The sequence below is a fragment of the Pelodiscus sinensis genome, chromosome 1 (assembly GCF_052426305.1).
Source record: "Pelodiscus sinensis isolate ZL-2025 chromosome 1, ASM5242630v1, whole genome shotgun sequence".
NCBI lineage: Eukaryota > Metazoa > Chordata > Testudines > Trionychidae > Pelodiscus > Pelodiscus sinensis.
The window spans coordinates 110862606-110890179 of NC_143052.1; the positions used below are offsets into that span (position 1 = coordinate 110862606).

General features: G+C 47.0%; 2 protein-coding genes across 3 annotated transcripts in view; one reads left to right on the forward strand and one right to left on the reverse strand.

Moving 5' to 3' along the window:
• Positions 1-27574, reverse strand: part of CACNA2D4 (calcium voltage-gated channel auxiliary subunit alpha2delta 4) — a 152643-nt gene that overhangs the window by 62859 nt on the left and 62210 nt on the right. The window lies entirely within an intron of this gene.
• LRTM2 (leucine rich repeat transmembrane protein 2) lies at positions 1093-14679 on the forward strand. The gene is made up of 4 exons (XM_006135460.5): positions 1093-1516; positions 3385-3553; positions 7820-8410; positions 10453-14679. The coding sequence occupies exons 2-4, from the start codon at positions 3487-3489 to the stop codon at positions 10905-10907; spliced, it is 1113 nt and encodes a 370-aa protein (XP_006135522.1). The 5' UTR covers positions 1093-1516; positions 3385-3486; the 3' UTR covers positions 10908-14679.

Sequence of the window (27574 nt, forward strand, 5' to 3'; positions counted from 1 at the left end):
GACCCCAGGTCTCTGGAGTACGAGAGGTGTTGATCGTTCAATGCAAAGCAGCCTTGAGTTGGCAGATCCAGCCACTTGAGGGTTTTCCTTGTGAAGGGGAATCCCAGGTCGCTTACAGCTGCCACGGTGACTCTTCTAACTTCAGGTGCTGGGGAAATAGCTGGGGTACCTCATGGCTGCCTGACCCCTGGCTACTGGAAGAGCCCCAGGTGGTTGCTTGCTTCTTGCATGAGAGAAAGCAACATGAAGGCATATGTTGGTGGTCAGAATGCAGATATTTGTGCATGTCTGTACAAGACACAGGTGTGTATGAATGTGGGTCACATGTCACTCAGGTGTATGTGCACATACACACACACATGCATGTATGTGCTTTTGCCCATGGAAAACATATTTGCAATCATGCATAAAAGTGCATGCATGTGTCTGGACACATGAACAGGACTACAGATGATTATGTGTGTGAGTGTATTTGTGGGTGGGTGGGTACACAAATGTTTTGGTCATATCTGTGTGCTCACTTGTTCATATCACAGGTCCATGGATGGGCACATGTGCACAAGCACATATATTCACAAAAGTGGCATGCAGGTATGTTTACACGCAGGCTCATGATGAATGTTTACATCACATGCTCATGCAGGGGTATGTGTGCCATATGTCTTTACATAGTCAGCTGGGCCTATAGGCACATCCATCCCTGTACATGTTTCAGGGTAGGAGAGAAAATTAAAGCCTGAACAGGTGTTAATCACTAGACATGGCAATAAATTCTAATCACAGGGAAAGGCTCATTTATACACATCTCCTCCCCCACTCCCACGTGGTGTGCTTGAGTCTGGCCAATGTATCACTGGAAGAGGAGCCTATGATGTACCAGAATTTAACACCTGAACTGGATGCAGTAGGCAAGAGCAAAGGGAACTAGAGCCAGACACACCGACTCTATCACTATCCCAGTGCTCAAATGCTGCCAACATTGCTAGGCGCCCTCACCACATACTGGGCATAGGAATGGAGCGGAATGATTACAGAGGCGATCCAGGGGGTGAAAACATTACCTACTAAACTGATGGGAGGGGGTAAGGAAGGAAGCACCCAGGAAGATTTTTATAGTTTAGAGCCCCTGATTGGAGCTGAGCCAGATAATACAGATGGGTGTTAACAAACTAACAGGCTAGGAACAGAGCTATCTGTACCACAGGCAAAGTTAGATGGGGCAGAGAGGTGGGGGAAGAGAAACAGAGTGGTACACTTCCCCTGCTGCATAAGGGAAGGACAGGAATATTAGACAACAGGATTTAAAACTGATCAACAGTAGCTATCCTGCAGCCAGATAAGTCTCAGTGGCTGTCAGCTTAACTCTGCCATTTGTTCCTGTGGTGTAGGGAGTTAAATAGGACACAGAGAAAGCCTGTTGGCTGGGAGTTGAAGTCAAGGAGGGAGAGAGAAGAGACTGCATTTGGACAGTGCCCAGGGAGTCGGGTGGAAGCAGCTGCAGGCAAAGCCCCTCCAGGTAAGTGCTCTTGGCTTTTCACTGTTCCCACTGATAAAGCGAGACAGACTGAGGGATTTCCGAGGCTGCACAAGACAGAGCTATGGCTACAAACGGTGTGAAAGCACCTCTCTAAACCCAGCAAGCAGACATACGGAATGGGGGCAGCTATTTTTCAGCTTTTCCTTCAGCTGCAGACTGTAGGCAAGATAGTCCAGCTCCGTTGTGGGGTGGTGTGGGGAGTCTTTTTGGCATTGCTGCTGTTAATGCGTCTTGTGCCTTGGCATTCTGATATGATTATCTACAACAGCCTGGCAAGATGTACCAGCCCAGGCACTAAATCTGCTCACCCTTCTTCCTGAGGCAATAATTAAAATACCTCCTGGTGTTTTGCTTGCCATTGAAAATAAATCAGTCACTGGGGGGGCATGGGCAGGTGGAATTGATGCACGTGTGTTGGGAGAAGATGCCCTGATAAGTGTATTGTGCACATCTAAAAATAAAGGCTCAGGGCATCGCCAGAGCCCTCTGCGGGGCGGTGGGGGAAGAGGGATATTAAGCATCAGTGGGAATTTGTCCAGCTAACCCCTGGTGCGAGTGTAGGGAAATATTCCCTTGCTGATACTTGAAAGAGTAGGCAAAGGAACAGAAGAGTCTGCAGAGCTTCCATCTTCCCTACCCTTCTCTACCTCTGAATAAAAGCAAGCAAAGGAGAGAGTGGGGGGACCTGTTGTCATAGTCACTTATTGTCATGGGAGAGCTTTTAGTCTGTGTTTCTTATTAGGAGGAGCATTTTTCTTCTTCTGAGACGTAATTCCTCTCCTTCCTCCCTCCCATTCCTGGTCCTCCCTTTTGTGACGAGGCTCACTTGCTCTTTGGCTCTTACCTCTGCTGCAGTCTGAAATCCCCAAGCTGATGAGTTGTGTTATATACATCCTTGCTGGAGATGGCATATCCATTTTACCTCCAAAGGGAAAGGACACATTTGCAAGGACGAAAGGGAGCTTGGCAGTCACCCCTGTGCCTACACCATTCCAAATCTATGTCACAGGGGACAGATGCACAGTCAGTAACAGCATGTTAGTGGAGGGCAACCAAAATGATTAGGGGGCTGGAGCATATGACCTACGAGGAGAGGCTGAGAGAGCTGGGTCTGTTTAGTCTGCAGAAGCAAAGAGTGAGGGGGGATTTGATAGCAGCCTTCAAGTTCCTGAAGGGAGGTTCCAAAGAGGATGGAGAGAGGCTGTTCTCAGTAGTGACAGATGGCAGAACAAGGAGCAATGGTCTCAAGTTGCGGTGGGAGAGGTCCAAGTTGGATATTAGGAAAAACTATTTTACTAGGAAAGTGGTGAAGCACTGGAATAGGTTACCTAGGGAAGTAGTGGAGTCTCCATCCCTAGAGATATTTAAGTCTCGGCTTGACAAAGCCCTGGCTGGGTTGATTTAGTTGGGATTGGTCCTGCCTAGGGCAGGGGGCTGGACTTGATGACCTCCTGAGGTCTCTTCCAGCTCTATGGTTCTATGTGTGTGGTGAGAAGAGAAACTGAGGATTACTGCTGGGTCACCTCAGGATTCCACAACACTAACGTTTAGTGTGGGACAACTTTTGCTAGTACATTTACCCCAGATTTTCCAGGGCAATGAAAACCTAAGCCAATCCTGATCAACTCAGCATCCAAGTGAGCAGAGCCTGATTTGAATAGAGTGTTCCACATTGAATTAACCTTCTTCCTTCCTCTCACTTTGCACCCTTCTTCTCTTAAACAGTTTGCCATCCCGTTCCCAAAGGTGAAACTTGACTGGCGAAGGAAACAGAATCCTGGAGCCTGTCCCTGTCTCCTCCAGTCCCTAGAGAACTGAGAACCATGTGCTTCTTCTTTTTCTTTTAGGATCTGACAGGTAGGGCACCCAGATCGCTCCTTCGTCCTGTGAGAACGTGTGCCAGGCTGGCAGGAGGACGGGAAGCCACGCTATAGAAAACAGTGACCATAATGCTGCCTGGGAGCCTTGGCCACTGGTGGAGGAACAAGTTTTCCATGAGGTGGCAACAGACTTGCTGTAAGTGCTGCCTGTTTGGGAAATCAGGTGCTAAGTGCGGTGCTCCTGTGTTTCAGGGGACAGGAGGGAAAATAGGTTGCCACAGGGTAAGGATAGGGGGCAGCTACATTCTGAGACAGCTGAGCTACTTCCCAGATCCCAAGGAGCTGAGTGAACAGCTAGGATGGCTGTGAGAAGCTATAATACTAAAGATGAGTTTAAGGAGGGAGGGTCTGGAACGAGTGTTTCTGATTTCCTGTTGGACTGGGTCTGGCTGGGGAGAAAGAGAGGGATGGATACTAGTGCACAGCTGCTGTCCAAGGGCCACATAGAACATCTGTCAGCTTCAGACTCTGCAAAGAGCATATATCTCCCCACCTTCTCTTTGTCAGCCCAGGTAGTACCTGTGTTGCAAGGCTGCTGGTTCTTTGGGCAGGAAAGTGCTGTAGTATGTTTTAGATCAGAGAAGTGAACAGCAATTCTGTCTTTGGGACACTGCCCCACGTAGATAAATCAAGGAAGAATATATCCCAGCTCTCATCCCAACTCTCCTTCCCATTCACAGCTAGCAAATTAATGTTTTAGCTGGTCCATCTTCCCACTGAAGGGTCCATGCAGGGGCAGCTGCTCTGTTGTCCCAGAGTGTAGAACATATGCCTCCAGGGCACTCCAAAAGCAGCAGCAGTAGGTCTTCCAAGAGGGTGGGGATCTGTACTTCAATGGGGAGTCTGGCAATTGCAGTAAAGGAAAGAGAGGGCCTTTTACAAAATGGCCGTCACTAATGAGAACCCAGGCAGTCACACAGGTTTACAGTCCCCCACCTAAAATTCCGACCTCGGGCTGCCACTGCAAGAAGGTGAAGGAATTATTTCCTTCTCTGTAGAAGGCCATCTTTGTAATCCATCCGTTCCAACTAGATTGCTACATAAATTATTTACTGTGAATGTTACCGAGCCCTGACCTAATCTGATATTCCTGGCTCAGCTTTCTGCCACCTAGCAGGGTCACTGAACACCCCACAAAGTAACTTCATCTTTCCCTAAGATGAGAGCCCATTCTACTTATACCCTGCAGTGCTGCTCTGAGCTACCCTGGCTGGAAGCAAGCGTAATGTTTTGTCTATCACCTCCTAGAGTAGGGCTGCTCACTGAGCTGAGTTTCCAGATCTCAGTCTATACCCAGAACTGATGTGCTTTTAAAGGGGAGGGAAAATGAAAGCAGACCTCTGCCTCACTGCTCATTCAGTAAAATGGACCATGCTGGTGTCCAGGTTTCTAGGGGTCAACAAGGAGACTTTCATTTTGGCAAACCCTGCATCTGTACAGAGACCTGAAGTAAATCTATTTCCTGAACACGATCACACCCAGTTGCCTGACACATTGCTCCTGCCAGCCAGGGCCAGCTCTAATGGTGGAATCCCCGAGCAGTTCAGTCAAGGGCCAGTGGAGGGTAGGTATTTGGAGAGACAAGCGCTGAACAGAACATCACCTGTATAGCATTACCTGGATTGTCTCGCCTTTCTCTCTATACAAAGAGTCTAAGTGTTATCTCATCATCAGAGCTGCCAATCTATTATTAATACTGTACTTCTGTCAAGCATCCAGGAAAAGGCAGGGGCACTTGAGTGACTCATGTCTCTCTCTCTCTACCCCTCTCTAACTCTTTCAAGTCCCATTCTGAAGCAAGAGAGAGACATACTCTGAGTGGAATTAAATATCATCCAGCCAGAGAGGACTGTCACTGTGCCAATGCCCTGGACAGGATCTGCTTTCAGGGCACCTGAGAGAGCGTCTCTATGCTATTGACCCAACCTTTGCTTGACAAGAAGGCATGGCAGGCTTAGGATAAAGATCTTCCCCCCGTTTGGTCCCAGTGATCCATTATTCTTCGCAGGGAGAGGTGGGACAAATAGGGAACTGATTGTCTATGTAGGACTAGGAGATACCAATCTCACTTGATTGAGAAAAAAACTTCTGAAGGAATCATGAGATACAGCCTCAGAAACAAAAATCTGGGACATTCTACCAGCACCTTTACTGCCTCATCCTGTAGTGCTTCAAGGAGCTGCCTTGTCTATGAGCCAAATGGGGAAGCCCTTACTTCAGTTTTCACTCAGTCCACTCTTTGGCAAACTCCCACTGGAATCAATGGGAATTAGAACTCGAAAAGGACTGAATAAAACCTGAGCCGGGATCAGAGGATTTGGCCCTCTTATTGTGGAACAGGACATCATTGATATGAACCAAGTGAATATAAAATATGGATTGTAGGACAGAATGAATTCCAAAAGAAGGGGGAAAGTGTGGTAGCAGAGGAAGTTCAGAACTGCTTCAATCCCAGCTTCTCCAAAATATCTGCTTCTACCAGTTACCTCTCCCAAGATGCACTTTCTAGGTGCTCCAAGGGGCTAAGAAACAATACATTCTGGAAGTCAGTCCTTACAAAATATTAGTAAATCAGAGAGGGAAGAGAATCTAGTTTCCAAGCCATGTAAGACAATCCCTGGTGGAACTACAAGGACACTGTCTACTTTAATACTGACAGCAGAATGAATCTAAAACAGGGATATTCAATTATATTGTGTCAAGGTCCAAATTGTTTGGTCAAGGTACAGTCAAGGTCCAGGCTTCAGAGAAAGTAACAATATTGATGATAATAAGTAAATAAAAAGATTTCAGGGTTTGTTCAAAAGCATGTGGTGATCTGACTTTGACCTGTAATCCACCTATTGGCTACCCCTGATCTAAAGCCCCCACATGACTTTGACTTTGCCGAAGAGAAGAGAGGACTGAGTATGAAATAGGGATAAAATTGCTTAAGTATCGGTCAAATGTTTTACTTGCAGCCCATGAAAATATTGTGGGAGGTGGACTGACTTCCTGCTCTGAAGATGTGCAACCCCCACACTTCACCAGTATGAGGCGGGAAGCTTGCTATCATGTTGCTGGTGCAGTGTGGTCACAAGGATGAAGTGGTAATTTTGAGACCACTAGTTTTCTGCAGGGGTTGAAGTACTACAGCCCCTGCACATCCACAAGATCCACACCAATGACTGAAATGTTTGCCCGTCCAGGCTGATTTGACCAGCAATACAGATGGCAGATGCCACTGATGAATAACTTGTTCACGATTAGGCCCCTAGAGATACATACATAATTCAATGACGTCTTTCCTTCTCTCACCTGGCCCGAGCATGTTTAAATCTCACCTATGAGATTCCACAATCCAGAACTCAGATTCCCACACCCTTCTCAACACTCTCATCTTCATAGCTAATCCTGAATTTTTTATGAGTTCTTCCTTGGCAATAAGTGGTTTGGGGAGGAGCGTGAAGTTTGCCAGACCCTTAGCAAAGACAGGTGAGTCTCTGTTTGCAGGTTTCAGAAATCATTTTGACAGCACTGCCAAATGCAGACCATGCAGTGAGTTAGACTGTAGCACATGTTTACAACCTACTGACCACTAGACTCAGTTAATTAACACTGGGACCTGACATTTTGTGTGGGCCCAAACTGCAAAATATGGATCTGGAGCTGAACTAACTCAAGGTAAGGGGTTGTTTCGATCCAGGGTTTAGGTCTCATCCATCTGAGAGAGAATGGCCACCTACAAAATGTGGATCCATAATCGGACTCTCTCAAACCTAGATTTCTTGGGCCTTACCAAACCCTAACAACGGCTATCTGGTCATGAAATTCAGCACCATATCCCAGCTTTCCTAGAGTTTGTGGAGCAGGGCTCAGCTATGGGGGCTGGGGCTGCATCTAACTTTAGCCATGACACATCTTATTCTGAGGGAATTGGGACAATTAGAAAAAATGTTAATGCGTGTATTTCTGAGCAATGTGATTTAAAAAAAAAAAAACAACCAAAACCAAAACTCTAGTTTGAGAGAGTCTTTCTTCAGTTCAGGCCATATCTCCCATAGTGCTCTGCTTCATTCTCATCGAACTCTGGGGAGTGTTCTCACATTAGGCAGCAAAGCCCTCTGGGACATACTGACCTTTCTGGTACAATTGAAGGGATGCTTACTCACCAGCCCTGCTAGTTCCTTAAAAAAAATAACCTCGCTGGAGAAAAACAGAGAGCAAGCTCATGCTGCTAAGGACCTAGATAGCAGTGTTAGGGTACATCTGGGAGAGAGCTCATTTGATTGCAGGGAGTAGCAGTGAAGAATTCCATTGTGATCATATTGTAGCCTTAACACTATTCAAAATGGATGAAAAGGCTTAATGAGGTTAACCACTATTCTAACACACTCTCTCCTCTCTGCTTCTCACCTACTAGTGCTTGCCTGTTGGCTCTCTCTGTGTGCAGCAGACTCTCTCTTCACTTGCCCTTCTTCCTGCCAGTGTAACAGCGGCAGCCTGGAAGTGGACTGTAGCGGCTTGGGCCTCTCGTCCATCCCCTCAGACATTCCTACAAACACCAGAATCTTCCTCTTCCTCAACAACAAGCTAAGCACCTTGCCAGGACCAGTCTTTTCCAATCTCTCTGCCCTTCAGAGGCTGGACCTTTCCAACAACTTCTTGGACCAGCTGCCTCAGAACATCTTCAGTGACCTAGGGAATCTCACTGAACTACAGCTGAGGAACAACAGTATCAGGACCCTGGACAAGGACCTTCTGCAGCACATGGCCCTTCTGCGCCAGCTGGACCTATCCATCAACGGCCTCGCTCAGATACCCTCAGGAATCTTTGATGACCTCCCAGCTCTTCGTTTGCTTTCCCTCAGGTCTAATCGCCTACACAGTCTAGACAGGGTGACCTTTGAACCATTAGTCAGCCTGCAGCAGCTCCAAGTTGGAGATAACCCCTGGGAATGTGACTGCAACCTGAGAGAATTCAAACACTGGATGGAATGGTTCTCTTATCGAGGTAGGTGCCATGAGGAGGGGGGTCTAGTCACAGGGTTACAGATTGACTGCTAAGCTTTCCAGTGAAGGAGCGAGGGAGACAGAAAAGACAGACAGCTAAGAAAAATGAATCAAGCTGACCTAAATTCTAGATCTTGGCCAATTAGAAGAGGGCCAGTACTAATGCTATGCAATGCTACAGTGTGGCAATGTACAGTTACTATTGAGGCGGTGTTTGCATTCTAAAATCCTCTTTTCAGAGGCTATTTCTCATCCTTGCTCCCAGATCGAAAGGTGGAATTTTTTTTTGGAGGGGGGAGAACTTATTTAAAAAGCTAGAAAAATTTAGAGAGATGAGTTTAGAAAAGATGCTTGTCATGCTTAGAAATACTTCTCCAGATCAATTCCTTATGCTGGGATACCTAAAACCAAGACCATTTGTACAGCTTAAGGTTTGCCTTCAGGAAAGCAAATATCAGAAATGTTGAGGTTTGAAGGATTTTGGTTTATAAATCATAAGGTTTCTCAACTGAAACCATAAAAATGTCACTAGTCAGGCCCCAAAACACATGACTGGCTTAAAAATATTTTTTTTTCAAAATACTACATGTATTAGACCTTTTGATTTGCCTTTTCATTTTAGAAAAATATAGAGTTCACATTTTAAAGCTTTTCTCTGCTACATTAGGGGCTAACAGCTGAGATTCTCTCAGAATGACATAATTCCAGAAGCTGGGACTTAAGAGAAACACCACATATTCTGACAACACCAAAACTTGACTCTGCTTGCTTGGAAGCCTCTACTGAGAGCAGGAGTAGCTTCAACTTATCAGAAAGGCAGCAGCCATGATACTTGTACTGATCTCAAATAACCATGCTGGGAAGCGATGACATGACTGTGCAATCACAAAGCTATTATTTGGCATGTGCATTAATTAACGTGAGCACATTCAAAGAGGCACACTGGTATCTCTTTTTCTTTTAGATTTTTTTTTCTTAATTTGATTCTCATACTACACAATGAGAGAAGCAGACAGAGAGCATTCTGTGTTCTCTTTCAAAGGAAATTTCACAGTGAAGCACCTGAATCCGCATAGACTGCTAACAATACAGCGGAAAGTGTTGGCTAGTGACAACATGGGACTGGGAGTTTTAACCCCCAAGATTCTAATTTCATTTTTGACAGTGACTTGCAGTTTCACCTGGGCAAGTTACTTTATTTTTGGGGGCCTCATATCTCCCTATGTAAAAAGAGGATAACCACACTTACCCTCATCTTTTTAAGGCTTTGTGAGGATGAGTTGATTCATGTGTTTAAAGCATTTTGACATCCTTAGAAGGAAGCTCTAAAGCATAATTAAATACTTGCTATACACCCCATTGGCTAGATTGTCACTACTACAGCCCTGCCACTAAAGGGAGGTGGAAGGACATCACAACCAGTGGCAGTTGCAGAAGCTATTCTGCCAGCAGTGTGCTGTGGCAGACAGATCATGTCTCCAAGGTTAGTGGATGAGCAAATGTGGGAGCAGACACAGATGCATCATTTTAAAAGGTGCAGTGTCTGCTCCCCCATCACTGTCTGTGTACCCTCTACCAATGGGGAAGTGAATACGGATATGGCCGTGACTCTGTCCCATAACCTTTAATACATGTAGTGCAGCTGGCAATGCTATGATTCCACCCTTTTTTCTCACTTTGTAATTGGGAACATAAGGTTTTGGATTCTGGTTGTCTTTTCGAGTATGGAAGGGTTCTCTGTGTCCTCACTCACACTCCCCTGAGCACTCATACAAGAGAGACCAGATTATAGCCCCTTTGGAATAACAAGTCTCAGTTATATTATAGTCATGTAGAGATCCAGACCTTTGTATTTCCTACTTCTGTGGGCCAGATCCTCAGCTAATGTAAATGGAGTTACACTGATTTGCACCAGCTGAGACTAACTCCATATATTGAAATGCTGAATCACAATATTATTCTGGCATAGCACAGGGCACTGAAACAGGCCCTGCTTGACACCCAGCTGTGAATCACTCAATTTTTTTCCCTCTGTTGGGACAGGAGGGAAGATTGACCAGTTGGCGTGTACGCTGCCTAAGGAGCTGAAGGGGAAGGACATGCGAATGGTCCCCATGGAGATGTTCAACTACTGTTCCCAGCTGGAGGATGAGAATGGCTCTGTGGTGCTGGACAATTCTGGCCCACCATGTACTAAAGGAAGCCCAACTCCTTCAAAATCCAAATCAGGTCCAGAACCAGAAGTGGAGCCAAGCGTGGGGTGCCCTCAGAAACAGAAATACCGGCCTGTTAGTGTGCGCAGAGCCATTGGCACAGTGATCATTGCTGGAGTGGTGTGTGGCATCGTGTGTATCATGATGGTGGTGGCAGCAGCTTATGGCTGTATCTACGCGTCCCTTATGGCCAAGTACCACCGAGAGCTGAAGAAGAGGCAGCCACTAATGGGTGACACAGAGGGTGAACACGAAGAACAAAAGCAAATCTCCTCTGTGGCATGAAACTCTTCTTGGAAGTCAAGGGCAGAAGTGAGCAGGATACCTAAGAGCCAGCCGTGAGGCCTGGGTCCTCCCACAATCCATCTCCCCAGACAGATGGACAGACTGTGCTGTCACTCCACTCATCCAATTAGTGCAACATGCTTCTGGGCTTAGGACATCTGGCTCTAAATTTTGAATCCGGCCCTTTGGCTCCTCCTCATCCTCACACCCTCCCAAGTGAATAAACTATAGTCAGACCTCAAGCGCTTGCCATGCCTCATTCTTACACACAGCCCTCCCTCCCCTCTTGGATATGCACAGTAAAGGCAGCCAGCACTTTCCAGGAGCCTCTGGTCCCTTGACACCCTCCTCTCAGCTTCAGTCCCCAGTTCCTTCTTCATCCCACACAGCACTGGAGAGCCGTCCGCAATCACAAAGAGCAGCCACCTATGCTGAAGAAGCTCCTTGTATAATGAGCAAGACACTAGAGCAAGTGTCTAAGTCTCACTGGTGGAGTCATTGGTGTTGCAGGACAGCAAGCTACTCCCCATCTCCTGTACAGTGAAGGAAAACCTGGTCAAGAGAATACTGGGAGAGACAAAAGGGCCTAGATGGTCACAAAAGGGAGAAAAGGGAGCTTCCCCTTCTCACTTTGAACTCTGGATAGACACATCTAACCTAAGATCTGTGCATATACCGACTTCAGTTACTCATCCTGACAAACACTTATCCATACCTTCAAGGCCCACACATTTATTGCCCGTATGTACATGTGAATAGCTATGCACAGTCACATGGATCTCCCCAAAGCACACAAGGTAATCCTTCACATGTGCATACAATTGTAGCCTCACACATACGTTTACTCACTTACATACTGACGCAAACATTCCTACTTGTGGAACACCTAAGGGTGTGCTAGGCACCTCCCAGTACTGACAACTACCCCTGAGGGGCTTACGAAGATATTTCAGGGATGGTGCAAAGACACGGGGGTGGGGGAGGAGAAACAACATCCTTAAGTTGCCAGTGTTACTCAGTGAAGGCTTGTGCACAGCATGGAAAGGCAAAATGAGGCTCTGTATTCATGCTATGGTTTTATAAGATAAACAGAATAGGTGCCTAAAGAGAAGACTCAGTCTGCATGTGTCCTAAAGACATTGTGGCTGAAGCGGTTACTCAGGAGGGATTGAAAAGAAGAGCTCGCTGACCAGCTTGCATTCCATGTGTAGGGGCAGTGTGGCAAACAGCCTGGAGGCGGTTGTGGGAGAAGCAGCTAAATAAGATGACAGTTGGCATCGTTGGCAGAGTGGTGTGGGTGTGTGGTAGGAAGGCAATGCGATAAGTAGAGAGGGACAGAGCTATTTACGTGGGGCCTTGAAGGTGAGAACAGAAAGCTGGAACTTGATGCAATAGAGAAGAGGGAGCTAATACAGGGATTCAAAGAGGTAGGTGCCATGGTCATCACATCAGTATATATACACACTCCACTGAGACAATCGCAATCACTCACACACACCTCCTACCTCGTACAAATATAAGACTACACACACGCACACACTGACTAACGTGCAAACAAACACATGTATGTGTTCACTGCCATACACACACACGCATGCACATGCACATACACAGTGCACGCACTGCATTTGTCACCCAGGCTAACTTTTCCCAGGACTGATTTTGAAACCCGCTGAGCCTTCATATTATTCTCATCAATTCTGAAACTGACAACAACAACAAAAAAACCAACGCAAGGACTCATTTTGTATTATTGGAAGTGGGATAAAGTGCTGTCTCCAGGGGAGAGTGCACATTGCCATGACAACCTGTTCTAACCCATCACAGTGGGTATTCCCGGGACAGGAAGAGGACACCAGAGGTCGTGTAGCCGCAATGTTTGTGGCTGGTGTGATCCTCGCCACCCTGAAATGATCTGGCACCCAGCCCAGATTTGCAGAGTATTTCTCTGCTAAATCAGGTTTAGAGCCCAACAGTCCCTGCAGCGGGGCACAGCCAGGTCATATCAACGCCGTCCCTGTCCTATAGTATCCTGATGCCTTCAGATGATCTTCAGCCCTTCTCTTTAGCTGCTGCTGGATTCCAGTGGAAACACCACACATTCCCTCTCAACCCCTTCATTGTCAGTCTGGCTGTCATATCAGCAAACACTACCAAGTACTCTGACAGCTGTAGACACAAAATCCTCCAGCTGATCCAGAGCCACCAGATCCAAAGAGCTGGGATAAGCCCGGACTATTTCCCATTTGTCCAGTGATAGCAGGGACAGAGGAGAACGTTCTGCATGAAGAGAAAGAGAGGCTGCAGTGCAGGAGGGAGTGGGAGAGAGACATTCCATAAACATGCTCTGCATGTGAGAAGGTGAGGGGAAATGCCATGAGTGGAGAACGGACTTTCCCTTTCAATCCACTGATTACGCTTCAGCTGTAGCCTGCTCTGAGGGGCAGAACCGGTGCCCTAAAGACTCCTCCTGCCAGTGTGCATGTTGCTGCTGCTCCATATTCCCAGCAAGCTAGGAGTCAGCTCTGCCTGCTGGATCCAGACTCCTCACCCCCAGGGACTCCTCACCAGACCACTCTGGACTCTGCAATCATACTTGAAATGGGACTTGAGTCAGAGCTGCATCTTTAGCTATCTCTATTTTACTTGTAACAAATAACGATGAAACGAGTGGACAAAGAAAAGGGGTGTGCGTGAGTGTGTGTGTGTGTTAGGAGTGGGATAAGGGTTGAGGGAGAGAAGAAAAATCCCCACCTGCTCCCCACACTGCACCCAACAAAGTTTCCTTTGTTGCTGATAACATTTTCTGTTAAGTTGTGGGTTTGATTGTGGCCTTGTACTTCATTTCCTCTTGTTTCTCCATGGTATGGAAAAGGGTCTGGCAAAAAGCAGGCTGGGTTCACCTTGGCCCTGCTACAGGGACTCCCTAGTTTAGGAACCCACACAAGAATGGAGGAGGAAGGTGAGGGGAGAAAACAGAAGGTTGCTGTGAAAAGTGAGGGGTGTACACTGCTTGGTCCCAATGAACTGCAAATACCTGGGAGGACAATGGGCTGCGGAAATGCAAGGGTGGTGACCGTTTCCATGCTGAACAGTGCATCACGGCTAACCGGGAAGGGCCCTACATACACTCCAGCTTGGGAACAGGCTTTTTTAACTGTGACCAGGTACGTCTGCAAAACTTGCTCTTCTTGGGCAGCTAGGAAGTGGCCTTCTTCATTGCTGCCAGGCACATCTGGGGAACACGGCCCTCCGGTGTAGCTAGAAAACAGGCTCTCTCAATGGAGGAGTGCATGTCTGGCTCTCAGCTTGGCACCGCCGTGCTAGTGTGCTCAGGAAAAGGCCTCATCTGGTGTACATCTGGGAACTGGCTTCTCCTCCACAGCTAGTCACAGCTAGGAGATGGGCTTCCCTTTGGAAATGGTGATAAACATGCCCCTCCTGTGCAGGCAAGCATGGTAGTGCAGATCAGTCAATTCCCCAGTGCATGTGGGTAGACTCTAACTGTGCTCCCCATCAGCAAGCAGGCGCACCCAGGAACACCCATTGCCTGTGGAGAACAGACGGCCTGGGCAATTTATTTTCTTCTGTTAAAGTCTGAGGGCGAGTGATATGGTTTTCTAAAATGGTTGAACTAAGGTTTCTTTGGCACAAGACAGAAGATTTTTAAAGGTATATTATATTTCTGGCTTGTTGTTACAGAAGACTAATAAAGAATGTATTTTCCTATGCACCACACTGTTTCAATTAGATCTCTAGCATCAACACTCCTGCCAGCCCCCATACAAGCAGACACTGCAGAGATACAACCAAAGAGAGAGCAACAGGCCATTGAGGTTACTTGTGCACAGACACACACCCACACAGCTGCAGGCACAGTGCCAGGACAGGGACAACAAGGATAAGATGTTGTGGCTATCAGCTCATTATCTAAAACCAGAAAGGGCCAAATTAAGCCCTTGTGTAATTCCACTGAAGTTCCACTGAAGCTGACGGAGTTGCAATAGGGTTGAATTTGGCACATTCAATAAAACATACAGTGACAAATAATAATCTGTGGGCTCCTAGAGCTTCACATGTGTCACTAAGATGAATGTGATTTTTACTTTGAAAGGAATGGAAATAGATCTCACATCCTCCTGCATGTCAGCTGCATAGATCTCTGCTACTTAAACAAAAGGAGATTCTTCATTAGCTGTTTGCTGTATGGCATCTAACACATGAAGGCTGCATCTAAACTATGAGCCTCTTCCGCAAGAGGAAATGCAAATGCAGCGGTCATTTGCATAGGTCGCGTGCTCATTTGCATTTCCTCCTTGGAAATTTCTTTTCTGTTGTGCAAGAGGTTTTTGCGCAAAAGGGGTTTTTTTTAGGAAGAATGGCTCTTGAGCAAAAGGAGCCGTCTACACAGCTGTTTTTTGCACAAAAACCTCTTGCACAAAAGGGATGTGAGGAGGAAATGCAAATGAGAGCGTGACCTATGCAAATGAGCGCTTCATTTGCATTTCCTCTTGCAGAGGAGACTCCACACACCCCCACATACCCACACTTCATTACAGGCCCTTGCAGTTCAAAGAGGCACATCAAGTGTCAGGAATGTCATGGAAATTCAAATCTCATTGCAAACATTAGGGTACCAAACTCATGGAAACCTATGGATTTCACAGTTGTCTTAACCACAGTCGCTGTGGGCATGCTGATTCTGGTGGTGAAAGTGGGAGATAGAACCAGAAGCTCCTGATCTGAAAGAACTGGTCAAAAGCAACCCTGCAGCCCCAAACACACAAACATTGGAGCTAAAGGAGAACCTCCAGCAGCATTTAACAAATCTGTGATACATCCCTTAACAATTCTGATTTCTTCCAATGCAGGGCAAGGGTACACTCGCCCTTTCCAGTTCATTACAATACCATTCTAGAACTGAGAAAATAATTCGCAGCCAATCATCTGAGGAATGTAGGCTTTTCTTTTAAAAAAAAAGAAGTTTGCAACTTTCATTTCCCCCAAACTGACTATCCTTCAAAACTGCCAAATAATTTCTGTGGATAACTCTTGATCTGAATATTGCTCATGGGCAGCTCACTCTAAGTGTTCACCTTGTGAGTGGGGTTGATTAGTTCTGATCAGAAGTATAGCTCACAATCTGTTTCTATCCTTTGCTTACGGTGCATAATTCTAGTGTTTAGAACTGAGCATCTGGTGACCAACATCTGGGAAGAAAAGGTTACTCGCCTCGTGCCATAATTGGAGTTCTTCAAGATGTGTGTCCCTATGAAGGCTCCACTTCAGGTGTACTCACACCCCTTGTGCCTTTAATCAGAGATTTTTGGTAGTAGTACCTGTTTGCCAGCATATGAGTTCTATGCTTTCTAGTGCCCCACTCTGAGGCTATACAGGGCTGTGCAGGTGAACTGCCCTCAGTTCCTTCTCTACCACAAAATCTTGAGGGGAAATGCTAAAGCTGAGGGAAAGAGGGTGAGTAGTGGAGCACTGAAAGAGACACATATATGGAAGAACTCTGATTACTGTATAAGAGACGTAACCTCATCTCCTTCTTTGAGTAGCAATCCTGTGTGTGCTCCACTTCAGGTGATTGCTAAGCAGGACCCCCAGCTGGAGGAAGGACTTTGGAGTCAAGTCCAAGATGAAGATAACACAGTATTTCCAACAGCAGCAGCTGACCCAGAAGACTGGACTACATTTGGAGAAGATATGTACGGGAGACCAAGTAGAAGCCTTACAAATATGCAGAATAGGGACATTCTTGAGTAAGTCACAGATGTAGGTAGAGGTCTTGAGCTAAAACCCCAGAAGGATGCTGTATGTTTGAAGATTTATAGTATAATATGATACAGTCAGAGGTCCTCCTGGAAAGTCATTGGGTGGAAATTGCCAAACTTTTGGTTCTCTCTCCAAAGGCCACAATCAGCCTGGGTGATTTCCTAAATGACTTAGCTCTGTCTAAATCAATGTTTCTCAAAATGGTCCATGCAACCACTCTGAGGAACCTGCTAACTAGCCGCTCTGGTGTGTTTATTTACCGGCTCCACAGCCATGGAGCCTCGCGGTTCCCATTGGCTCCAGTTTGCTATTTGCAGCCAAGGGGAACTGTGGCAAGTGGCAGCCCAGCCCACACTGCTTCCAGTGGCTCCACTTGGCTGCAAATGGCGAACAGGAGCCAAGGAGAGCGGTGAGGCTCCATGGCTGCAGAGCTGGTAAATAAACACACCAGAGCGGCCAGTTAGCTGGTTTCTCAGAGTGGTTTTGCGGACTACTTTGAGAAACACTGGTTTAAATAAAAGGTTAACACTCTCTGAATACCCAAAGTATATAAAGAACCTTATCTCTGGACTGATGAAGTTTGGGGGAAAATGGAAGGTGGATAACCTGATTAATGTGGAACTCAGACAACACCTTGGGCAGAAATTTAGGGTATGGAAGTAATCAAACATTGTCCTTGAAAAGTCTATAAATAGAGGCTCTTTTGGTATAAAAGCCCCTATTTTTCCCATCTTTGAGCCACAAAAGAATTGTCTTCTGAGATAAATTGAGGAAAGATTGAACCTGGGGTTGAAAAGGGAGAGCTCATAATGCATCTAGGTATGAAATTAAAATCCCAGCTAGGTAGGGAATTCTTAACATAAGAAAAAAGCTTCCCAAGTCCACTCAGAAACTGTGGAATGAGTGAAAACTTGAGAATCCCCCAATCACTAAATGAAAGACTATTATTGCTGCCAAGTAGACCTCACAGAACCCAGAGGTAACATTATTTTTTTAGCTTTAGGAAGTAATCAAGGTTGATTGAAAGAGGAGAATGAAAAAGAGGAACACCTTTCTGGACAACTCACAGGCTGAATCTTCTCAACTTGAGTTAGTAAGTCTCTCTCATGGACTCTCTCTCCTGTTCAACAATATCAGTTGAACCTTTTTAGAGCACGGCAGCTCCAACAAGGAGCCAAGCTTTAAGGTGAATTATCTTCAGGCTGAGATGAAGACTATGGCCAGTGTCCTGGGAAAGATGAAGAGGAACGGGATGGGAGCCTACTTGCCTGACAAACCACTAAGTGAATCAGGTAAGGATATCAGATCTGTCTGGGCCTTGTTGGGACTATTAATATAATTCCATCTTTGTCATATCTTATCTTGTTGATCACCTTCAGAATCAGGGGTGTTGGTGAAAAAAGAACATAGAAGGTGTCTTGTCTGTGGAATGATGAAGGTGTCTCCCAAAGAACACCCTACCAATGCTTTAACAAAAAGTATTTGTGTTACCTCTTGGTCACTGTGGAAAGGAACTCTATTTCTGGAACTCCCCACACTGGAAAAATTTGACTGAAAAGTTGAGGATTCAACTCCCATTTGTAATTCTGGAGGAAATGTCTGCCGAGATTGTCTGCTAGACTGTTCTGTATCCTGGGAGGTAAACTTCTGAAATAAGGATGGAATTGACTATTCACCAGTTCAGAACTTTACTGATTTAGCACAAGGAGAAGGGGACCTGGCTCCTTATATCAGATGATATAGAACATACAAACTCCATTGTCTGTGAGAATCTTTATGGACTTGTTCCTGATTACAGGCAGCAAATAGATGCAGGCATTCCTAACTGCCTTCAGTTTGAGGTCACTGATGGTAGTCATGTCTCTTGGATAGACCATTTGCCCTGGACAGCGAGGGTTCCCAAATGCACCTCCAACCCACCAGAGATGCAACTGTGGTGAAAGGAGGAGGTTGAACAAAGGTGTAAGCTGCCATGTGCTTGGATAATTGAAGAGAGCTTTTTATTGTTGTCCGTGGACTGACTGGCTTGCATCTTTGAGATGATGCATCTTTGCACAAGAATCTGTTGGGATATGAGAGGGGTAGATAAGCTCTAACTGATATAGCTCCCAAGTAGATTCCTATGAACACTCTTCTTTGTACTGTGATAAAAATGGATTTTGATGTTGAGCTGCACTCCCGGCTCACAGAATAGGGATATCATTTGTCCCTAAAGGAATTCTACATCACTGCACAATGCAGAATTTTGTAGAAATTACTGTGCATGCAGAATTTCCTCCCCTGCTACCACAGAAATGGCCTGTAGAGATATTGGTAGCCACGAGGGGCCACTGGACCTGGCTGAGCTCAGCTCACACATAAATGACAAGGCTGGGGGGAGAGGGTGGGAACTGGAGAGTTCCCACCAGTTACAGTTCCCAGCATGCCCCGAAGGAAGAAGGCGGTGGCAGCAGGAGACCCTGAACAAGCCTGGGATCTACTATTAGGCTATTTCTTCCTCTGGATCCCTGGGTCTGGGACAGTAGCACGTGTAAATGACTGGCTGGGAGGTGCAGCTGAGCTCCGAGGGGTAGGGGATATGAATGTCTGGGCTGAGGCAGGGAGCTGTGGCTGGGCTCTGTGGGGGAAGGAGTAGGAGGGTCTTGGCTGTGGGAAGTCTGCTGCTTGCCTTTGGGGGGTAGAATATGTGAGTGTCTGGGCTGGCAGGGCATGCGGCTGGCAGCTAGAGTGGAGGAGGCAGAGAGACAGAAACTGGGTTGTCATAGGGGTTTAATTAACTCTCTACTCCAGGGGGAATTTTTGTGTGTCTGCATTGTTACAGACATACTTGCCAACAGGTATTTTGAAATACCAAAATAATTGAAACTGGTGTGATTATATAGTGTTATTTTGACAAATAAAATTTGCAGAATTTTGCAGAAGTTTAAAATACAGTGTACAGAATTTTAAATTTTTGGTTCAGAATTCCCTCTGCAGTAATCGTTGCCTCTAGGGATGTCAGTGTGTAGTTGACTACACGATTAACTGATAAGCCTGGGCTTACTGGTTAATCCTGTATCAGAGGCAGCAAGAGATGGGGAGAAGCCGGGAGTTGGTGCCTATGAGGAGCTGGCTTTTCAGCAAGCTCCCCATAAGCACCAGATCCTGCGGAGCCACCTGCCCCTCTCTCCTGTGCTGCTGCCTCTCTATTAGAGACAGCACCATGGGTGGGGTAGGCTGGAGCTGATATGCGTGGGGAGCTGGCTTTTAAGCTGGGTCTCCCCACATGCTGGCTCCACAGAGCCGCTTGCTCCCTCCCACAGAGGAGTCTGCTGGAGAGTGCTGGGGAGAGTCGGCTTAAAAGCCAGCTCCCCACGAGCACTGGCTCTTCCTGTCCCCCTCATCCCGCTCTGCTGTCTTTATCAGAGGCAGCAGCGAGGGGCTGGGGGTGGGGCAGGGAGGCTGCTGTGGTACTGAAGAGAATGCCTTGGTGGACACCAAAGACCATATGAAAGGCATGGTTGTTTTTTCATACTGTGGCTGACTTAGACAAAGATGGTATCAAAGAAGTTTGGATTCTGTTCTTTTAGAAATGGAATGCTTTGATCACGCAATGCCCTGCTTGTGTAACAGCAAAGGCCTTGGACCCAAGGCATGCTCACTGCCCTTTTTCACTGCTAAGCCAAAAGCCCCACGCACAGGAGCCGTATAGAAATTTGTCTGTGTCTATACGACGGTCCTCATCCTCAAGAGGAAATGCATATGGAGCACTTTCATTTTCATTTCCTCCTCGGATCCCTTTTGTGCAAGAGCTGTTCTTCCTCAAAAAATGAGGAAAAATTTCTCTTGTGCAAAAGGGTTTTTTTGCGCAAAAAGGAGATGTCTACATGGCGCTTTTTTGCGCATAAACCTCTTGCACAAAAGGGATCTGAGGAGGAAATGCAAATGAGAGCACTCCATATGCAAATGACCGCTCCATTTCCATTTCCTCTTGCGGAAGAGGATCGTAGTATAGATGCAGCCAAAATGTCTGGAACTCAGCCATAGTCAGGATAGGATGCAAGACCTTCACAGCAATTTGGCTCTGGAGAGACTGAGGTCTTTTTGAGGTGGATTCTTTCTGTGGAAATTGACTCAGTGTTCTGTGAGTCTTCTCTCTGGATTTACCCCAAGTGAAGATCCCAAAGTTGACAGGGAAGTGTGTTCAGTCAGTGACCAATGTCTGAGGGAGAGGGGGATCTGCTCTGGATCTGGGGCCAGTTGGAGGGTCACTGAGAGTCTCACTTATAGTTCTCGATTTTTCTTGCCTGTCCCTTAAAAGCTGCACAGATGGAACAATTGTGTAGGGTACGAGGCTCTCCCAAGCAGCAGAGGGAATGCCTGATGCTGACCAGAGTGGCCTCCCGGCAAGAGACACATTGCTTAAAACCTGGAGAGCCTGGCATACCCCAGGACAACAGTATGTAGGCGTGGAAGGTTTCCCCTCCTCAAAGGGGAAAAGGATTAGAAGAATGTCCCCCTAAATTCTTAAATAAGAATTAAATAAAATAACTAAAGAAAAAACAATAAACTAAAGAAGGGTAACTAGGCTAAGAGACTTCAAAAGTCAACCACTGAGTCAGGCTGAAACAGCTGAGAAGGAACTGGAGGTGGTTCACCCACACAGCACTTGGTAGCCTCAGAGAGCGGCACCAAGAAGCGCAGGGCTCATGTGCAGGCTAGACAGGAACTGCTAAAAAAAATCTCCAGTTAAAGCAATGTGAGCGCACTGTAAGTCAGGGATGGGGAACCTTTTTCAGGTTGGGGGCCACACACAAACGAGACACAAGCCCCCACAGCCTACGGGGGCCCAGCCTAGAAGATTTTTTGTGCTCTGGTTCCCTGGTGGGCAGCAGAGTGGCTGGAGTGCCAGCATGGGTTTCCCAGTACGGGGTGGGGGGGGGGGAGGGCTGAGCTTCAGGGGCCGGATACAGGCAAGCCAGGGCCCTCATCTGGGCCCCAGGCCTGAGACTTCCCACCCTTGCTTGGTTGGAGGAATTCAGGGGCGACTGGCCATGTGATCCCCCGCAGCCTGGGCAAAGGCCGGGACAACCCCCTTCCACCCAGGCCCCACCTCTCCCTGCCCTTGCTCCACCTTTTCCCCCAACTGAGGTGCCCTGGGAGATTAGCAGGGCCGATGCTGGCAAGCACCCCCCGCACTCAGCAGCAGCAGTGGAGGTGGGGGAAGGTGACTCTACTGCTTTGCTCCCCCAGCCACCGCATTGCTCCGCTTCCCAACAGGAAGTGTGGAGTGGCCCTGCCCCCTCCTCCAGAGCAGCATGGCCAAGAGAGCAAAGCAGTCGGGCCATCTTGCTTCACTGTTCCCACTGCTGCCAGTGAGTGTGTGGGGGGAAACCCTGCTGTGGGTGCCAATCCCTTCCCCCCCCGCCAGCTGCTGGCTGGCCTCCCCACCAGTGGTGTTTGGGGGCATGTGACACCCTCATACCTCCCACATGTAGACCCTGCAGGGAGCCCAGGCGGCTCCTCCCAGACCACCCACAGAATTCTTGGCCCACTCCCCCCCGATTTATTTAGGGTTATACAGTACAAATTACAGGCTATGAATTACTGTTTACTATCCCAACCTGCCCATGACTTTTACTGAAAGTACCCATGACTAAAATATAGCCTCAAGCATACGATGTCACCTTTCTCCCCTTTGTGAGTTTTCCAGACAGTTGGTAGCTTCCTGGGATGGAGAAAAAATAATTTCCACAGGCCTGGTAGGCTGAACACATAAGCAGGAAGCAATGAAGAACGGGCAGAGTCTTGGCTCCACCCTTACTGTAGTTGGGCTGGTGCCAGTTATTGGTCTGGCGCAGTGTACTTTACCAGCATGATGGTGGTGCATGACTGGGAGGGTCAAAAGCAGCCTCGCAGCTGCTCATGGGGCAACATGCTGCCCTATGCTCAGGCAAACCAGAATTTAGCCCATTACATTTGTTTTTTCCCCTTAACATACCTGGGAACAAAGCTTGTTCACTACAACGTTTGCAGAAAGTGAACACATAAAGGGTACAAACAGTGACACATTCCAGTTTTGATCTGAGTAACTATTCATGGAAGAAGCACTGAGATCTTTACTCAGTTGAATAAAGCTCTCGGGAAATACCCAGCGTAACAATAATGCTTTACATTTCTATAGCGCTTCCCTTCTGATGCACTCTGGGGCTTTTATGAACTTTAATGAATCTAGTCTCATATGCCAGGTAAATATGCATAATTACTGCTTAAAAGTTGGCAAACTGAGGCACAGAAAGGCTAGTAAAAAGTCACAGAGGGGGTCATGGACAGAGCTGGGAACAGAACACAGGGAGCCAGGGTCTGAGCTCACTGACACCTACTATCACACTAATATAAAGCTATTGACTTCAGCAGTGTTACTCTTCATTTACAGCAGTGTTAATGAGAGAAAAATCAAGGCCTAGTTCTCCTGACTCCCTCTCCGGTACTTGAGCCACAAGCTTGTTCTCCGTCTTCAAATGGTCTCTCTCACTTCTGCCCTCAACACTATATTTTCACTCTTCTCCCTGCCTGTCTAGTATCTGCTGGTTCAAATCTCTCACTGGTCTGAGTGCTTTTGATTTTTCACTTTGCCCTGTCCCACTCCTTCTTATTTTCTTTTCTTAGTAACTGCTCACCCCCTTTCTGTGACCCTCTCTCTGACCAGCTGCTCTCAAATTCTCTCTTCTCTGATCTCCTCGACTGTCTCTTTTCAACTGCTGCACAATATTCCAGCCCCCACATCTCATCTGCCTTTTAAAGATTTCTCATAATCAGGGGCTTCTTTTTTCGCAATTCTTTTCCTTTACAAAATCCAGGTCACTTGAGAGAGAAGATTCAGATGTAGTGGGATCTAACCTAGGGTCCTTATCACTCTTAACTGCGGCCCTCAGCTGTGTCAAGAAGGAAAGTGTATTTGATTATGAATGGAAATGTTTGAATCAGCCATGCAGAGAGGTAATACTGGGCGCTGCCTCCTATTGTGTCCCCCACAACCATGGCACAATTTTGATGTCAGCTGGGGGTGCTTTGAGTAGCTTGCAGTTCCTTCCCTGCTGCTCTCTCTGCCCCCAACAGGCTCCCTGTGCCTTCCCCTTATGGGTAAAATGGTGAGTTGGAGAGGTGAGAGTAATTTCTGCTCCTTTTGCACTGCCTTATTCCTTGTCCTTTTAAAAATAATATATATCTGGCTCTCAAGATTAAAAGTTTGGACACCATCCTTTTAGGGCAATGCTCAGATTCACAGGGGTTCATGAGTAAAAACAGATGATTGGGCTCTGTGTGTGTGTGAGTGAGAGAAAGCGAGTGCGAGTGATCCGGTGTCCTGAATTACAAGGGACATTTGGAAGTCTGGACCACTTCTTCCAGTGCCAAAAGATCAGACAAAGACACCCAGCCACTGGATCCCACTCTGTGAGAGAGAATGCAACTTTTGCCTTCAGAAACTGTTCCGTGGAGAGCTCAGGGAGTTGCAAGCTGCTGGGCCCTGCAGTGTGTATCCATCAACTCCTTGCATGGCCTTAGGTTTGTCACATAGACATCCCACCCCCATCCATACAGAGTAGAAAGGTGGAGCCTCTCTGAAATGCAGCTCCTTTAATGACGCTGAATGATCTCAGATAAATATGTTTCCCACCCAACCAAAGTTCATGTGCAAAAATATGCAGCCTTCATTAGAAGCCTCAGCTTCTGAGACTCATAGTTACCATTTGAGACTGTAATTCAGAAAATGTTGATAAGTAAGTGATTACTCTCCTCTACAGATGATACATGTGATGGAACCCACCCTGTGCCACAGATCAGGCTTCCCTTTGCATTAATGTGTGGTCCTGGCAAGGACAATTTCATACTTTTAATGTCTTAGGAAAGCCTGAACATAGGTTGTGGGGAGTGGGGTTGGAAGTGGGTGAGGTCACTGGGTGAGATAATAGACTGGCTTTTCTTCTATGCAAGACCTAGTGCAAATTCTGCTTGGGCATGAGTGTAATGCCACCTTGTCTGGCAGTGTACAAGTTTCATGTAGACCCTAAATGTGAGGTAGTGCCTGTCTCTATCTACCAGTGACTGTGGGCTACTCGCTTAAAATTCTTCAGCAACAATCCTGAACACTTACAGACCAGTCACCATACATGAACATGCACAGACTACACACTGAGCACCCTCTAACCCCAGGGATACATGAATATACATACACATATATATACACAGCAGCATACACAGATACATAATATGCACATATGTATGGCCATACACACACCAGTACATTTATACAAGTGTGCACACACGTCTGCGCTCTTCAACGCATACATGCACGTGGACACCTCCTGCCATGTCCACACCCCTCAGTCCACACAGGCACACACAATACATTGTACATCCCCCCTCATGTACACAAACACACAAAATTCTTACATACCATGCACCTCCACCTCCATAAACACACAATATGCGCACTCATGCTCAGGCAGTCCTCATGTATACACATACATTCTTGCTACTGCAGTTACACAGGAGTTAATGCAAGGAGGGAAAGGAAAGGAAATTAAAAATGAAAAGTAGAAAGCCCAGCACATGATTCTTCTCCTAGCACATCTGTGAATCCTGGAGCACGAGAGTAATTGTCTGCAATGAGTCAGACCAAAGGCACAAGGAAATGGTTGCCATAGCAACCCCCTCCACTGCTCTAATTCAGCTTGGAATTAAAATGATATCAAATAATTTGCAAGCAAAGGGAATGTAGCAAAGTCACCGGGTGCCAATCTCAAAAGTCCATCTGTATGTGAGCCGTTCCTGAGCCAATGTCAAGGGCTCCTTTCCCTTCAAGCATGGCTGCAACAGCAATCAGTAGAGCCAGAAAGGGGAGTTTAATGGCTAACCCAAGGCCAGGCAAGCACTTGCCTGTGCACAGGCAAGAATTGGCTCCCAGGCTGCAGTCCCACAGTAGAACGGACTTCAAGCCAGTGGATAGGGGGAGGGGAAACAAAGATTTCTCAGGGAAATGCCCCCCAGACTCTAAATGAAAAACCCCTCTCAGTCTACCAGTCAGCCTGTCCCTTAGAAAAAAAATCACCCCAAAGGAGGATCGTCCCAGCCAGCTAGAAAGCAGGAATGCTGCACAAATATTGATCGTCAGTGGCAGGCTTGTTTCTCTGTTATACGGAGCTTTGCATGCTGATTTACATAATTGCATACTCTTTTTTCAGAATAGGTGGTGCAATGTGCAAATCTCTGCTGCAACTGGTTGAGGGGGGTCTGATTACTATTATTAAATATTTACCACCACACTAGTGGCCCTGGTCAGGATCAACACCTCATTGTGCTAGGTGCTAGAATACTGTTGTACAATCACATAGAGAGACAGTCACTACCCCAAAGATCTTACAATGCCAAAAGAGAACAAATGGCTAAAGGGAGGAGGAAAAGAAAACAACAGACATACAAGTACAGTTGTCAGCATGATAACCAGAGCAGATCTTGTTAGGTTTCCTTGGGAGCGTGGGTTCTTTTTGCTAACATAAATGACTCGTACTTTATTACAGGTTGGACCTGACTGGTCCTGAACGAGGGAATTTGTCGGACCAGGGGAGGTCCCCTGCCACCGACCTCCCAGCCCACCGTTCCTCCCTGCTGCCAACTCCTCTTAAGAGCCCCGGTGCTGCTGTCAGGCTCTGACCTCAGCCCTGCTGCCGCTGGGCTCCAGTTGCTGCTGCTGGATTGGGCTCTGGCCCCCCTGCTGCTGGTCCAGCCAGAGCTCCCCATCCGCTTCCAGACCCACTGCTGCTGGTCCAGCTGGGGCTCCCGGTCGCCAGCCTGGTTGTGGCTGTCCAGCCTCATCTGGGGCTCCTGGCCTCCAGACTCCTGGTCAGCTCCCTGGCACTGACCACTTGGGCTCTTTGGTCCAGCAACTTTCGTGGTCGTGCTGGACCACGGATGTTATTAGACCAGAGAATCCCAGATTGCAGAAGTTGAACCTCTACTAGATCCTGGGCTTAGCTGCTGCTGTTTCTATTTGTATTGATTACTTTATGCATCTGAGCCTAATGCTCCTTGTTTGGTATTTGAACTCTTGCTAGGAGGGGTTTTGCCATAGTACATAGCTGTCCTACCCATGGACTGCCAGGACCCCCTTGTGCTAGGTGCTATACAAACACAGCACAAAAGAATGGGTCTAGCTCCCAAGGGCTAACAATCTAAACATAAGACGGGGGGTAGTTTTGCTAACTGCTTGCATACCTAGAATTTGCAAGGTGTGCCGATAGAAATGTAGCAGTGCTTTGATTGCATGCGGAGGCTCTCAGAGTCAATGTTGTGTGCAATCAGCACTCACCTCACTTCATTTGCCCTTGTTTTACGTGTGTGTCACTTCAGTAATAATGATAAGAAAAAAAATATGCAGACAGATACAGCAGATTCTGACACATCTGCGTGTGATCAACAACAAACAAAATGTCTTGTGGGCTTCACATAGAACCCCAATGCGCTGCAGGTTGCCCATCACTGCTCTAGGACAGTGCCCTGGAAGTGAGTGGTTGAGTCTGGGAAGGGCACTTAATGAGGTAAGGGATGGGGCTAGAAGGCTACTGCCCTCCAGCAATCCCCTGTTGGCAGAACAGCCTTTTTGGAGCTTGTGATGGGCTTGTGGCCCCTGCCACACGCTGCCCAAAAAAAGGCAATAGAGATGGCCTCCAAGCAGGCTACAGTGGCTGCAGGGGAAACAGCCCATCAGGGGCCAGGAAGATCATTTTAAAGGAGCTGCAGAACAGAGAGCAAGCAGTTCCTCTTTGGAACTCCAAGTAGGCAGACTGGGTGACTGGCTGGCCAAAAGAGTGCAAGCACATGCACTTGGCCAAGGGATGATGCTCGTA

What these genes read in the sequence shown, in the direction of transcription:
- LRTM2 (XM_006135460.5), top strand. Translation starts at nt 3,487, where the DNA reads ATGCTGCCTGGGAGCCTTGGCCACTGGTGGAGGAACAAGTTTTCCATG. An exon ending in GAGGTGGCAACAGACTTGCT is followed by an intron (nt 3,554 to 7,819) that starts GTAAGTGCTGCC and finishes CTCACCTACTAG; the next exon opens with TGCTTGCCTGTTGGCTCTCT. An exon ending in GGAATGGTTCTCTTATCGAG is followed by an intron (nt 8,411 to 10,452) that starts GTAGGTGCCATG and finishes CTGTTGGGACAG; the next exon opens with GAGGGAAGATTGACCAGTTG.